Source organism: Psammomys obesus, unplaced genomic scaffold (genome assembly GCF_907164565.1).
Source record: "Psammomys obesus unplaced genomic scaffold, mPsaObe1.curated_primary_1811, whole genome shotgun sequence".
Taxonomy (NCBI): Eukaryota; Metazoa; Chordata; class Mammalia; order Rodentia; family Muridae; genus Psammomys; species Psammomys obesus.
Genome location: NW_026596051.1, coordinates 986,461 through 1,002,251, shown reverse-complemented (window position 1 = coordinate 1,002,251; position 15,791 = coordinate 986,461). Strand labels below are relative to the sequence as shown.

Here is a 15,791-nt window from a genome sequence, read left to right as displayed (position 1 = left end):
TCTCAGGGTGACCTCGCGGCATACTGTGTGAGCACCGTGACCGACTGTCACCCCTTCTCTAATGGATGCTCTCATCATACGCCCTGGTTGCCACACTCCTCCTTTCTCTAGTTAATAATCATCAGTTGGAAAGGTGCACAAGGCAGGCCGCAAAATATTTACCTACATGCAACAAATTTCGATAAGCAATGAAGTCAGGGTCAGATTTTAAGGAAACCAAACATGTTATCAAAATCACAGTGTCTAAAACAAGTAGCTTCCAGAACCATCTCATGAGCTTTACTCAGAAATGTGCAACACTGTCTAGATGAAAAGTTCTCAACCTGTGGGTTTGACCTTTGCGGGTCAAACAACCCTTTCATAGGGGTCGTACGTCAGATATCCTGCACATCATATACATACATTATGATTCTTAACACTAGCAAAGTCACAGTTATGAAGTAGCAACAGAAATAACTTCATGGTTTGGGGGACAGGGGTCACCACAACATGAGAAAAGATATTAAAGGGTTGCAGCATTAGAAAGACTGAGAACCATTGGTTTTGTCTGTGCTTTGAATCACCATGGGGAAACAAAAACAACTATTCTTTGTAATTTTTGCTACTGCTCTCAGTTTTGATTCCATTCATCAGGGCTGAAGAATATGGATTAATTTACATCCTTGAGTGTTAATAGAGCAGCAGAATCAATGTTGCCTTTTTATGCCACTAATTATACCTGCCTTTAGAACATGCTCCCAGAACAACTCATAAGGAATGTGGCTTGAAAAGTGGGCAAGGGAGTGAAAGTCACAAGGCTCTGGGATTTTGTGTTTAGGGGAAAGCTTTTAAGAAAAGCAATCTAAGTTTAAAATAGAGAGTCTATAGAAGCCAAGGTCACAAATTTTTAATCTCCATTCATCTGTGTAACTCGATTTTAACCTATATCTATAATAATGAAAATGCCCTGGTCAACAATTTTACTGATTTTTTTTTAAAAAATATTATTTTATCCATGAATTTTCATTTTGGCCTCTCTTTTAAATGTCATTAAATCTACATATACTTATAAAATATCCACCAAAATATTGTGATTATAAATATTTTGAGCATGAAATTCATTCAGAACAATAACCAAACCAAACAAATCTCCTGTTGGCATAAAGCCCTGAGTCTCCAGCTTCTCACATCTCCAGATTCCTGCAGTGAAAAGAGCAGTACTCGCACAAGCAATATAAACTGCTCCTCAGCTGGAAAAGTCCCAGGGGGGTGCACAGGAAGAGCTGCCTGTATATTGCTGTTTTCCTTTACAGCTCTAAATGCAGGGACAACTTTCGCTGGGGGCTCTGACTCACTGCACTGCTGTAACGGAAGGGTCCATTCAAACCACTGTGCAGCAAATTACGTGACCATCTTCCCATCAAAATATAGCTGACGGTTTTGGGGACCATTTACCATAAAGGTCCACTGAAGCGCCCACTCCAAGTGGGGTGGGTTTTACTTTCTTTTTAGAAAACTTAGCAACTAGTTCCAAGTACTTCAGAGTCACTTTGAGAAGCAATTTCATTAACATGCATACATAAAACCGCAAGTACACACAGATTCCCAAGCCTTATACCTTATAAAGATTAACAAAATTAAAACAGTGAGCTTCAAAGGACGCTCCCGATTTAGAATAGGAGTCTAGGTAATAAGTGCTAACCCTTTGTTAAAAACTTGCAACACAGTGATGGATGAAGTGCAGAGGGATCTTTTTTTTTTCTTCTATCAAAACTGGTTCATTGTCCATATTTAGTTTACATATGTCATTTAGAATCCACTTACTGTTAGATGCTGGAACAGCCACGCCCTCATGATATTGGTGGCTACTTTGGGAAAGATGCCCCGCTTTTTGTGACGCTTTTTGTCCTTATCAGGGTCATCATCGTCACCTGTGCTGGGGGAAGCTACACTGTTGTCCAAGCCATCACCTGCAAACATAGTGAATCAAATTTTGACTGATGCTACCTTAACATACTTTATTCAAATAGAATGCCTTTGGATACAAACAAAAACCAAAAGAGCAGTTAAACGATCAGTAGTTTCTTTGGTACTTTTATTTCATTCCAAGACAATGAGAAAGAACACAGTCTCAGCTCAAAAGTAATCAAGCCTATAAAAAAAAAATTATCTTCCAAAGATCAGTGCTAAAGGCGAAAGGAATAGAGGGAAATATCCATCTCTTGAGTGGCTTTGTTGCCATGGTAATTATTCCATGGAATAATATATACATATATTATTAGAATACATACATACATATATATATGTATGACCTCTACTGTGGAGTTCAGTGTGCTGGAACTGTTAGTGGGGGTCTCTGCCTGGGTGTTTGAATTCCATATAAAGTCACTGACGTCAACTGGTGAGGAGATGTATTTAATACAGCAACTGCTGCCACAGGTGATCTATCTTCAGACTGGCTGGAGTAGGAGTAGGATGGGGAAAGGCTGGCAATCCATCACATAAGCAATTTGTCATGGAATGCTTCCAAGGAGAGATATAAATTTTCTTAGTGTAGCAAGAACATCAAATTCAGTGAGGGAAAACCCCTGACATATTTTTTTTTTAATTAGAAAGTAATTACTATTGAAGGAAAACAAAGCAATGCTAGAACTGCATCGCACTAATAATCTGGGCAGTTTCTAAAATTTCTCCTTCAAGTATTGCACACTGAGATATCACCTGGTAACCTATTCTCAAATGGTCTGGTTTTTCTACTGATTTTTGTTATAAACACTTGAATTGTTTATTTTATGAAATATTTCAGCTCTGTGACTCAACAAAATGACAATAGAGCATTCCTTTAATGATGCTATATTTGAGGAGATGAGAAAAAAATGTTACCCATATAATCACAGGCACTAAAATAAGTCACAAGATCTAAATTAGAAATTCGTATATTTGATCTTCATACCAAAGTCAAAGGACAAATAACAGTGGACTAAACTTGCTACACTGAGCAGCAGCTGTGCTCTGACACATCTCACCAGGGCGCTACCTGAGGCCCTCTGCCCTGCTTGTGTGATTTTGGGATGGACTGACTGATCTGGGCCTAGGAAGAAGAGCTACAGAGCCAGACTTAGAAATGCAGTACCAACTACACCCCAGGGCACACTCGTTCCATTAAGTACATCATCTGGAACTTAGTGTTCAGAGAACTTCGGTAATACAACCTGCCTCATGACTACCTATTGGAACTCACATCACATTTTCTTACGTGGCTTCACCTCCTCCATTGCTCTAGGCCTCAGTGCAACAGGAGCTCTAGTTTGATTTCACTCATTCACTCACCTATAGCACTTACACTTCAAACCTTCTGTTTTTCTTAACTGGTCTCTTAGGAAACCCACACCTCACCCTTGGAACATATGAAAAGTGACCCCAGTAGTTTTCAATTGTCTTGATGTATCCTGGGATAAACTCCATCTAGTCAGGAGCAGATGGGCTCCAACATTTTGACTGTTAGTAGGGCGACAGCACACCTTGAGTGTTGGCAGAGCTTCTTGTAATATAAACTTCTATAAAACATCCATAATCTTAGTGCATTTAACATCTACGTAAGTTGTGAAAGTTTTCCAGGCTCATAGACCAGGCTTGCCTTAGAAAAGATCATGAAGACCCCCAACTCCAAAGCCATCAACTAATGAAGAAAGTTCTGATCTTCAAGGTCACTTGGCTGAACACACTAATGTTGGGGTCCCTGGTGGGCCAGACACCTACACACCTAAGTCAGTGCTGCTCACTCTATTTGCATACCCAAGTGTTTTATTGGGTTTGCCTAATAAATTCTTTGAAAGTCCACCATTTAAAGAAGCTTCCACTACAGAGAAGCAATTCACCACATAAAACAACAATTCATTAAAGAAACATGAGAAAAGAAAACAACTCCTTGGCATTTAAATTTGCAATAGCTAACCCACCTTTCGATAGGCAGAGGGTGGCCGAGGAAAAGAAACATATGACCCGATCAGTGATTAAAAATGAAAAGCTTCTAACCTAACAATACTGTTTTCCCCACCTCTCCATGATAGGTTTCCACCTTCACAAAAATAGCCTTTTTATCCATCTCAAACCCCTTCAGATTAATTTAGCAAGCAATGTCTAGTGCCTGCCTAGAAGAGAATTCATTGATAATTTATGGAAATATCTACCATAATCCAGTGGAGATGACTTTTTTCAGCTTTGTGCATTAATAGATAATCAAGGCCTTAAAGCAGCCTTAGCTTCCCATTACCTCAGGCAAAAGAATTCCTGAAAGCACGCCTTGAGGGCACCTGAATTATATACTCCATTAGGAGAGGGAGGCTTTCTGCATTCCACGTGTAACACTCCCCAGAACCTTTCCTGTTTATTTCTGCTTTATGAAAGCAGAAGCATTAAGAACAGAATTTTTTAAGTGAAGACTTATGTAGATACAATGGAGAAGCCTTTCAGCAGGAGCCAGATCACCCCTCCAGTCCCTGGCAGTGACCTCTCTTGAATAAAAGGTTTCTGTTACATCATTAGCTCAAGCCAAAAACAGCCCTGGCTTAATGCACAGTTTGTTCTTCCTACTGTTTTTAGGCAAATACAGCTACTTTACTCCCATCTGGGAGGGAAATTACACTGCTGGGCGGTAATCTAAGACAAGATTTTCATTGGAAGCAAATGCTTTCAATCTAGTGTAAATACTGGTGCATGTTCAGAAAGCCTAAAACAATAAACCTTGCCCCTTCCCAACACGGTTAGGGAAATGGAGAAGATGGGGGCCGAGAGAGCATAATAAAACAGAGTATTCTGAAAGCAAACACTTTCATAGATTTTAATAAATTGTTTAACCTCTTCCACTTTCTAAAATTGAAAATTGATCTCACAGCGTCTCGACCTCAGAGGAGAGTCTAAATGGTCAATTGTACCTTTAGCATTTCAATTCACTCCGCAATTTGATACAGTCACCTCGATGTGGTCTCGGGAGGATTTATTTCCTTTTTTTATTTTTAAGATCACTACACAAACTTGGAGAACCATGGCCGACCACACGGCAGCAGGCAGAGGCTCTGAAGCCCATTTGTAAAATGTCAGCAGTGACTTCATTCCTGGTGCTGACTTCTCCTGCCGCCAAATGAAGGCAAACTGAAAAGGTGGAAATAATCATAAAAATGATGCTACTCCATAAACAAGCTTACGGCCTCATTAGGGTAGCAGTGGGCTCCAGTGGGTGATTTATGCTCGTTTTGCTCATGCTATGAGGAAATGCCACAGGGCGACTTTAGCCAACTGCTAATGGTTTCTGACAGCTTCTTAGCAACTAGTGCAAGCAACGTTGTGGCGTTTGCTAGTGACAGAAACCGAAAATGTCATATTATCTGCCCATGTGTCATGAAGTCCGTGTGGCAATTAACTAGTAGGCCAGTGACTGTGGGGCCAGAGGCTCCTGAAAATGGCCTTTGGCTATGCAGAGACAGCAATGGCTGCCTGCGTGAAGGTTGCTGCTCCTATGCAATATTCTAATGCAGAAATCCACTCCCTGCAACTTCCCAGGTTCTGAAGAGAACAGAGCAGGCCACTCACATTCCTTTCTCTCCCTCACCTACATGACTCTCTAGGCACAGGCTCTGATGCTATCTAAAGACTCTAGAGGATTCTGCCTTGCAATGATTAATTGGCGATACCTGGCTCTGTGCTTTTGGATGCTGGGTTCTAAGGTGCGAGCTATTTTTTCTGCTCTCGTGCAAATTAGTCTAAAAGGATTGAAGATCACTGAAGCAGATTCATTGCCTGTCAGATTGCAAGAAGCAAAGGAACGCTGCACTGCAAAAAGACACTAGTCCACCAACACAGAGCTTCTAACAAGCAAGGGAGACTCTTGGCTACACTTTACAATTTCCAAGCTATCAGAATCATGCACTATGTGTCAAACTGTCAAACCTTTCAGCGTGGGCCATTTGCCCTTTCAAATAATATTTAAGAATTGTTTTTACAACATTTTATAGGCCATGGTCTAGTGAAAGAGGCCAACCAGCAAAGAAAGGAATTTGTACTACAATTCCGCTATGGACAGTCTCTGGGGAGACCTGGGCCTGTCCCTGTGGAACCAGGCAGGTGACCTGTGGCAGCTCCCAGGCTGCCAGAGAGCTCAGATTTCAAACACACTCAACTCAAACATCCCAAGTCGACTATTTAAGCATGCCTGGGCATTTAGACTCTGCTATCTCCTGCTTTTCAAGGCAGGATAAAGCGCCACTTATTGTATTCAGACCATTCAATAGGTCAGACTGACCATGTCAGCAGGGATTCCCTACAGGCAGGTCCAAGCTTTGCTCCCTCTTTTTTTTCTTTCTTTCTTTAACAGTCTCTTCCTTTTATTTCAGGGCTACCATTCCTCAAAATCTATTGGAAGGGAGGCAAAAACAAAACCCTAAAAAGAACCTGAGATTTACATCACAACTGATGGGACCTCAGCCTGCTCATGGGCCATCAGGTAAAAATAAAGTGGGTTGTTGTGTTGTAGGGCCTTTGTGTCATAGAGGCAAAACTCCTAATTAAGGAAGTGAACTTTCAACTGCCAGAGCAAATGAAAGCATAAGGTTGGGACCCCCTTGTTTTGTTGGAAGTTATCAGACAATCATAGATTCAAGAACATTTTCATTTACAACTCTCTGTGGAGAATCCACACTCTGGGGTCATATCCTACTTCTGACCTTTACTTTTCTTCTCTTGCAGTGTTTAGGAATAACAGTATCTTGTCCTCAGATGTACCTAGATTCAGTAACCAATGATTTAGAAATTGTAGCTTACAACCTTGGGAAAATCCTATTTTGCCCTGAAAATGGTTTAAAGGATCATTTCAACTGAAGATGGATTGCTGTCATGTGTCGTGACTGTGGACATTAAGGGCTTCCTGTTTTCTTTTGGGTCTTCCACAACAAATCTACAAGAGGGAATATGGCCCCTCAGCACATTGAGTCCAGCCTCCCTGGACACTGGTGCAAGCGCCCATCAATGTGGACAGCTGAGTTTCTTTGCAGTGGTTTCAGTGTGCCCAGTGCCCAGAAGTGTTAGAAAATAAAAAACTCACCCCATACCTATTCGTGTAGATGCTAGTATGCAGTTTCTCAAAAGTCAAGTAGGATAATGCTTCTGTGTTATGTTAAGAGGATAAATGGCAAGGTTTACAAACACCTATCCCCAAGAATCAGCTAGAATACTTCAGAGCTCATCAGCAGCTACATTGTCTTCATTTCAACTGCAGCCAGAATCACTTTTCTGAAGGACATATCTGATCACAGCACCCTGTCACTCACAGACCTTCCAAGATGCCCCTTTGCCCTTAGGATGGAGGTCATAACTTTTAGCCTGGCTTAGAGGGACTTTCACAGACTCTTTCCCAAGTCTGTTTTCAGCAAAGATTTTGCCAAGACATGGTGTGCACCCATCACCCACCTGGTCTCAAGCCTGTCAGAAGCTCTCTGAACTCTGAAGCTAGTTCTTTCCCTGCAGTGCGCTTCTCTTACTTTGCTCAGCAATGTGGCAAGCCTCTTGGTGACCTGTAAGGCTATGTTCAACTGCTGTCTCCTACAGGAAGCATTTCCTGAACTCTGTTAGACTCATTGACCCATTGTCACTCATATCCAACACTGAGTGTTTAGAGTTTTGTTTTGGTTTTCTTTCTCATCCATCCATCCTTACTCTCCAATACATCATACGATCCTATGACCATCAACTTCTAGGCATGTTCTTTTGACACCATTACAGCAGGGGCCAAGTCATACTCAAGTCTGTTTCTAGCCCAGTGTCACCACAGTGCAAAGAAAACAATGTGTTTTAGCAAATGCTGATTTTGTGTGTGTGTTTCCCACCGTGCATGACTTTGATTTTCACCTGCTACTTTTTCTTTCAAGACATATGTGAGGAAAACACTTGGAAAATCCTCACACATGAAATCTGATAATGCAGAAAACATGAAAAAAAAAGTGTTCTCTAGAATCAGAAAGTGTTCTCAGAATCAAAAGCTCATTATGGGCAAACAGCCTGATGGTCACAGTATCAGATGCTCAAGAATGCTTGCTGTGGCCCTTTAGAAGCAGGCCAGTGCTTCCTGCAATTGTCACTTAAAATGCCTTTCCTAACTAAAGAATTTTGCTGTCGTTAGTTTTCCTCAGTTCAACATTAAAAGATAAAGCAAAGGCTGTTTGTTTCCTCTTGCCTTTTATTTCCTAATGAAATATGTATCGTCTCTACTTTGTTCATTTCCTAGTTTTTCTGTAGCAAAGGAAATAAATAAATAAAATTCAGTTGTCTTTAGCAGACAACTTGGTCTTGGGATTAGACTCCAGAGTCACATTTTAAACATCTGTGATAAATCAAAAATCCCTGGGATTCTGGATTTTCTTAGCATTTCCAAGAACTTGCACCATTGTTTCCCTAAGCATTCCATACACCTGCCTCAGCACTAGCTCAGCGATAGGTTATCTGAGGACTCAGTGCCTGGTACTATGGTAGATGGTGTGTAAAAGGTTCAATCCTAAGTGACAGTGGGCAGATATAAGAAAGCATACCCCAAGGCCTTAAGTCTTAGTACTTTTGTTGTGTGTTGTTATTTTTGTTTGTTTGTTTGTTGTTGTTTTGAGATGTAGTCTTGGTTTTCCTGGAACTTTCTAGGTGACCAGGCTCACCTCGAACTTACAGAGATCCTCCTACCTCTGCCTTCTAAGCACTGAAATTAAAATTCTGTGCCACCATGCCCAGCTTATGATTTAAATAAAAACAAAGTATACATCAGGTATCTTCTAACCAGAAACTAATATTACAAACAGATAATGGTCAAAATCAATGACTAATCTGCATGTTTGATTTTAATTACAATTCTGTTAAATTTTTTGTCTTCCCTTCTATAATTCTGTTCAAACTCATGTGTGTAATGCTTCCTTCTTCTTGGTTCAGAGTTGTCCCCAGTTGGCCAAAGGGAACAATGAAACAAAGAAGGTTCTACCACCCACAGCTTTCCTGAAAAGTTTGAGATGACTCTTGTGAAAGCCAAGAAAAGGAGTTAGTGTGAACACCTGCTAGCCAGATTCTAGCATAGTCTTCACAAATGGTATGTGGTAGAGACACACCAAGAAGAAAGGGAGGAGCTAAGAATGAGAGTCAGCTCTACAGCCAGTCCCACTGGCACACACTGTAATTATGGCACCTGAAAACACAAGTAGGAGGACAATGTACTCAAGACAACCTAAGGTTACATGGTGAGACCCTGTCTTAAAGCAACAATAAACAATCTTCTCTAAACACACATATTACTGGCACTCAGAAATAGCGCTAAAATGTTACCAAAGTTTGGCTGTACTGAAATTGATCATGAGATTTTGCCTTTCTAGGTGAATTTAGGTTTGTTGAATGGTGACAAGAATGTGCTAGTGGTTAACCATTGTGGACAGACCTCAGTTTTACTCTGCCCTTTAGCAGACTCACAACAGGACAGAAAGTTAAGAGAAGACAATTCAACTCTTACAGAAAACACCTCCTTCTATGATGTGCTGCCCTTATTTTCTCATTTAAAAGTGATCCCACTGTTTATTAACCCATCCATGACTATAGCTCTTGCTACTGTCACTGCATTTAACCAAAAGACACTGCACTGCCACTTTGGCTACCATGTCTGTGCAGAGCGCAAATAGCAAATGCTGCATCTACAGCCATGCCACTCTGAGCAAGCTCATCTCATCTTATCTTGGAAGCTAAGCAATGATGGGCAAAGACTAGGATGCAAACTGTAAACAGCATCAGAAAGAGTTTTGGTTTTCCTTAAGCATTCCAATGGAAGGGCACAGAAGCCAAACAACAAAACCACAATGAAAATGTGTAGTTGCAAACTCGTGTACTTAATCAGACAGAACTAAAGCCATAGGAGTATATAGAGTAAGATCTGACCTAGACTAGAGTGAATTTAAACAAAAGTCTGAAAGTCGATAAAAAGCAAGGGCAGAACACAGAAGAAAGCACCCCAGCCTATAGGATAAGAAGAGCCAGGGTATGGCTGTGGAGTTGTCAAGGCCTTGTCAAGGCCTCTCCACTGTGTGCTAGAATATTACACTAATTTCACCAATAAAGCTTCATGCTACCATGTCTCTTCTTAGTTAGTGTCACACATACCTTCCTTTTCTCCCCCCATCCCCACCTTCCCCATCACATACACAGCTACCTGTGAAGCCAACCCAGATTGTCAGTAGAAAGCATGAAGAACAATTCACATGTGAAAGGAATAACAAATGCATTCTCAAATTTCCGTTAAGTATTCGGACTTTAAAATTATATTTGTTGCTATGGTGGTGGGGCAGGTCAGTGATTCCAGCATTTGAAAAGTGGGAGGCAAAGTTCAAGGTGATCCTCAACCATACAGAATGGCCTAGAGCAGCCTGGATTACACAAGATCTCCTATCAAAAGCCAAAAACAAAATAAGATGCATCAGTGCAAGTCAGTGTGACTCCTTACATGATAGAATTTAAGTTAAAGTATTTAAGGGTTTTAAAAACCTATAGCTTTTGTTGGAAAAGATGGCGTTTTAGAGTCACTTTATCCTATTTCACAAAAGAACTCAGCGAAGTTCAGAACTGGTTATCGACTCTCACCACCCATAGACATACTCCCAATCATTACCCTTTCTTTTTCATCCCTTACCCTATTTAGGGAGTTGTATTTCTGAACATTCCAAGTTTATGTATACATATATATGTGTGTATAATGTATATATATTATCACTGTGAGTGATCCTATAGATATAATACAGTGAAAATATGAGTCAGAGAACACCCATGTGTATAGGTAGGTCAGTCATAATTTGGGTATTTGTATGTTGGGGATTACCAGCATGTTGAATTTGGAATTCCTTCTTTGGCATAAATAACACATTCAGTTACACATCTACCACTTCATAGTTCTCCAGTGTCAACACAAATAATGTATAAAATGTAATGGGGTAATAAATGTGGAAGGAAACCAACCAAATAGCTAAGATCCAGAATGAAAACATTTATGAAGTTTTGTGAAACACATAGACACAAAAACATTCCAAAAATCTTAAAGGCGGCTGGCAGGATTAAATGAAGATGGTATAGTCCCTGTAGTCATAGAATGCAAGAACCATCAGATGAAGCTGCCCACATTTGTACTTATCATTCACTCAAGACTAAGTCACAATATAACATTTATATAGGATAGTGTTCATTGGAATAAGGTACTATAGACAGATGCAACAGAAAATAAGAAAACAAGTACATTTTCAGTGCTTCTTCCCACCCCCTTGAATATTGCAATTGGTTCTTTTGAAATGAATACTTTTTAATTTAAATCAAATGTGGCTTTTTTTTTTACTTTTTTCTTCCTTAGGGTAACAGTAGCAAATTAGTTGTCTACACACAGCACAAATAACAACGATGAATATTAAAAAATAGATTTTACTTATATTTTATCTGTTCAGCTGTTTTTTTTTTGTTGTTGTTGTTGTTTTGTTTTGTTTTGTTTTTGTTTTTGTTTTTGTTTTTTTACAACTAACTACCATGGAAAATCCTTGCAAAAACTCTAGAACTTCTGAATGGAATTTTAGATAGTTGCAGATGTGAGCCCGCTATTAGCTATCACGAAAATTTATATATTGACTCTAACAGCAGAACAAAACGGAAAGACCTCCAATCAAACACACTTGCGTATGTGAAGGAAAAGCCACAAAAATGCATAAGGAATCAGCAATTCGGGGAGTATACCAAGGACTAAGGCCTTGGCAGTTGTGTAAATGTACATTAGTAATGCACACCATTTCTTGAAATGTTTCCCCACAAGTGAGCAAATCATGTGTTAATGAATGTCTAGAAGGCACTATACAACCACACAACCATGACAATATATATACTATATAAATATTTTTTTCTTTTCTCTTTTTCTTTTATGGTTTTTGAGACAGGGTTTCTCTGTATAGCCTTGGCTGTCCTGGACTTGCTCTGTAGACCAGACTGGAGTTGAACTCAGAGATCCACCTGTTTCTGCCTCCTGGGTGCTGGGCTTAAAGGCATGTGACATCATGCTCAGCCTGACAGTATATTTTAAAAGGGGAAAATATTATCATACATGGACTCTTATAGAGTTGCAAGCAATGAGCACATGTGAGCATATACACACATATTTAGTGTTTATCAGAAATGTGTTTATTTGTGGTGTGTGTGCGTGTGTGTGTGTGTGTGTGTTTGTATGTGTGTACACTCCTTTCATAGATCAGATATAACTTCTTCATCTAAGGTACATAAAATACATTTGGAATGTAAAATAAAAGCCAGTTTCCAAAATCTAGATTGGAAGCAAAGGTTTTCCCCCTGGGCTGCCTATAGAATGATAAGATGGTGGTTTTGTTGTTGTTGTTGTTGTTTTATTTTATAAGGCTCTTTCCATGGCACTGAAGCTCAACTGTATGGAGTGATCTAGCAGTGTTGATTTTTATGCAAACTTAAGTCTGAGAATCACTGCGTTAGAATGAGGCCAGAGGAGCTAGGCTCATTGAGCCCTGGGTTCGTAAAAGCTTGTCTGCTTTCCTGCCTCACAGTCTGCAGGGCGAAAGCTTTGTAAAAGTGTGACTTGATGAAGAGATGAAAGAATAAGAACTCAAGAAGAGCTTACACTAGGAATTGTCAGCAGACATGTTTCAGGGCCTCCATAAAGAGAAGGACACACCACAGAACAACAACTCATGTGTCTATTGACTTCAAATCACATTAAAATACTTGTTATACTCATATATGATAGAATAGATTACTGTCCTAAAATATTTTCACCAAAAAAAAAAAAATCTCTAGAAGTTATAATATTTTAAAATGTAGGTCTCCGGGCATGCGGACCACATCTTTCTTGCATCACACAGAGAAGCCAGGAGGGCATGTCTGTACTTTGTAGAAGCTTTTCATTGTGTGCCCTCTCTTCCCTACATAGGACGTTGGCTAATGAGCTGCAGCTCCACCCTCTGACTCTGCAGCTTTCTGGACATCTGCTCTTAAGGCAGTCCTAGGAGCTCTCCTCTTCATCCTTCCCTGATGCTCTTTCTGTTCTCAGTGGTCAGGAGGTATGAAGGAAGATGTCAACCAGGAGTGAGCAAATAGGACCACAGCCATCTGAAGGTGGAACCCAGGGAAGAAGAGCACATGGCTCCACAAGACAAAGGATATAGGGCGAGAAGCTGGGGAAGAGGAAATGCCCAGGGTGGAGAGGGAGAGAAGAGAGGCTACAGCTAGATGAGATTAGATCAATCTGTCCATTTAGATTGTTTTAGAGAGGAAACCGAGGCAAAGTTCTGAAAGTTGGAGCAGCAGGTACTGAAAGGAGAATTAGGAGGTACTAAGTGTTGTAGGTATTACTGAAGAAGAAGAAATGGAGAAGGTTAAATGAAAAGATAATAAAATCTCATGGCCCTCCTATTGTGAAACCACCCAAAAGATCTAACTCTTTTTGAAGGCGGAGACTTCCCAGTGTGCATCCATTATTGTACCTAAACTTGTTTTCCTTTGACTAAGGAGGCTCTAGTCCTTTTGTGGACTTGTAGAGCCACTTATACCAGTGGCTCGGTTAATTGGGGACAAGTGCTTGCCTCTCAAAACAAGCACACTATTTCACACTAGCAACTTTACTGTGGTGGACACAGAAAAAATAAAATAAAATGAGCTTTCCAGACAAAACAAGCCACTCCAGCTTTCTTGAATGTAGGTACCTGTGATCTTGTTAGCTGTAGACTTGGACTCAGTGCCTTCCTTATCCTACCCCAGGGCCAGAGCTGCTGCACTGCCTGTCCAGGGTGTGAGACTCTCAACAAGATTAGGGAGGATCTTTCCGCCTGGACTGACACAGCCAGCAATGTGTCCGGTGCGTGTGCATACCTCCCTCAAGGGAAACGTGGGAACTGGTCTGACTACTTCATGTGAGGAGGGGCATTCCTGTACCTGGTGGTCCTCATTCTGAGTCGGTGCTTCACTATGGTTGACTAACTGGCTTGAGAAAGAAGGCAGAACCAATCTCGCTTCTGTTCGGGCCCTCATGCCTCCTCACTTTGTACCTTATCTCACTCCTACATTGCAGGTATCATAGGAGAGTAATTTAGAGCTTTTCGAATCAGATTGTGAGTGTTTAGGCAGACCCTATCTTCCATACTTAGCGCCTGGGGTGGGTTACTTGACCTCTCCAAGCCTCAGGCCTCTCTTCTCTGAAAGCAGTGACTGGTAGTTGTATTCACACATGGGGGGTGGGGGCTGAAAAATAGTCACCACTTCACTTGGGAGGCAGGGCTCAGCTGATTGAGTACTTCTGTATTTTGCTATTAGGGACTTTCTTTGAGTAGGAGACACAAACCTAAATCCTTCTTCTAAAACTTTTTGCTGCCTTGGTCATCTCTGTCCATCCATTATAGGTTACTAGAAGCCAAATCTCTCCAAAATATCTATATCACTCTTATCATTGCATGTTTTCTTTTCTTTTCTTTTCTTTTCTTTTTTTTCTGTCATTTCCTGGCCCCTCTCCTGCCCCTTTTCTTAAGGAACCCTGAAGTGAGCTTTGTAGTTGAGTGTGCTTAAGAGAAAATTAAGTAGCCATGCTGCCTAACAGCCCATCACAAAACCAGACAGCTGCTGGGCACAATGATAACAGGAAGAGAAGTTTTTACTAGCTCAATATTCCCTAATTCTCATTGGCTCCTTTAAGAAGCCAGAAGCTGCCAGAGCCAAGGAACTACTGAACCCTCTGTGTGCCTTGTTTTCTCCTAAGCAGACATCCTTAGAATAAAGCTCAACTTGTAAAGTAGACATCAGAAGAGATTACCAATGACTAATCATGAAGTCAAACAACTATAAACAACAGATTGCAATAAAAGAAAATTAAGAACTATGAACTGTTTATTTCTGGAACTTTCCACTTAATGATTTTTGGGAGTCTGGGTAATGGAAACTGCAGAAGTGAAACCACATATGAACACAACCACAGCACAGGGTTTTAAGCCCCTCCCAAAGCAGGCTAATCTGTAATTTTGTTGTTGTTGTTAAAGAGGGGGCTTTGTTTTACTAACATGGAGAAAGTTTCATCCTAAAGATTGAAAAATGAAATACACTCTAGGAAAAATGGCTTTCTGTCCTCATCTGGATCATAGCTTCTTCAATTGTAGGTCATGACCCTACAAGACCATGTGACAGAATGCAGGGATTGTAAAAAGAAAAAAACAATATTGGAAACAGTGAAAAATTTCAGAACACAAACTACATCAGAAATTTAGTCAAACTCAAGGGGAAATGAGTCTTGGGCTTCTGGGAACGCTTGGTGGTGTTGCATCATGCGACCTCAATGCAGCCTTGGTTTGAACACCCAGAAAGCACATTTCATAAAAGAACACTCACAAAGAATGAGGCCTAAAATACTCCAGCTCAGACTCAGATGCTGCTAAAAATTGCAGCGTTTTAACACACACACACACATTCTGCTCTTTTAGAAACATAATATTTTAATTCCAGAAAACAAAATGCATTGTTTCGCCTCTCATCACTCCTCAGCATGCATCAGGTTAGTTATCTCTGTGCCTCAATTTTAAAACTGCTGTTTAAGTTGCCAACCTGATTTTCATTTAAAAAAAAAAAAAATCATTAAGTGAGGACCTGCCAGATGGCTCAGTGGTAAGTGCGCTTGATGTCAAGCCTGACAGAAGCTCCATCTTAGAATCCATGTCCTGGAAGGAGAGAACCAGCTCCAGAAAGATGTCTTTCTACCTTCACATGCTTGC

General features: G+C 40.5%; 1 protein-coding gene across 2 annotated transcripts in view; it reads right to left on the bottom strand.

Annotated features, from left to right (window-relative positions):
* Positions 1-15,791, bottom strand: part of Meis1 (Meis homeobox 1) — a 137,861-nt gene that overhangs the window by 58,815 nt on the left and 63,255 nt on the right. For both annotated transcript variants that reach the window (XM_055624287.1, XM_055624288.1), the window contains exon 8: positions 1,804-1,949. In XM_055624287.1, coding sequence (XP_055480262.1) covers positions 1,804-1,949 — 146 coding nt within the window. The remainder of the gene's footprint in view (positions 1-1,803; positions 1,950-15,791) is intronic.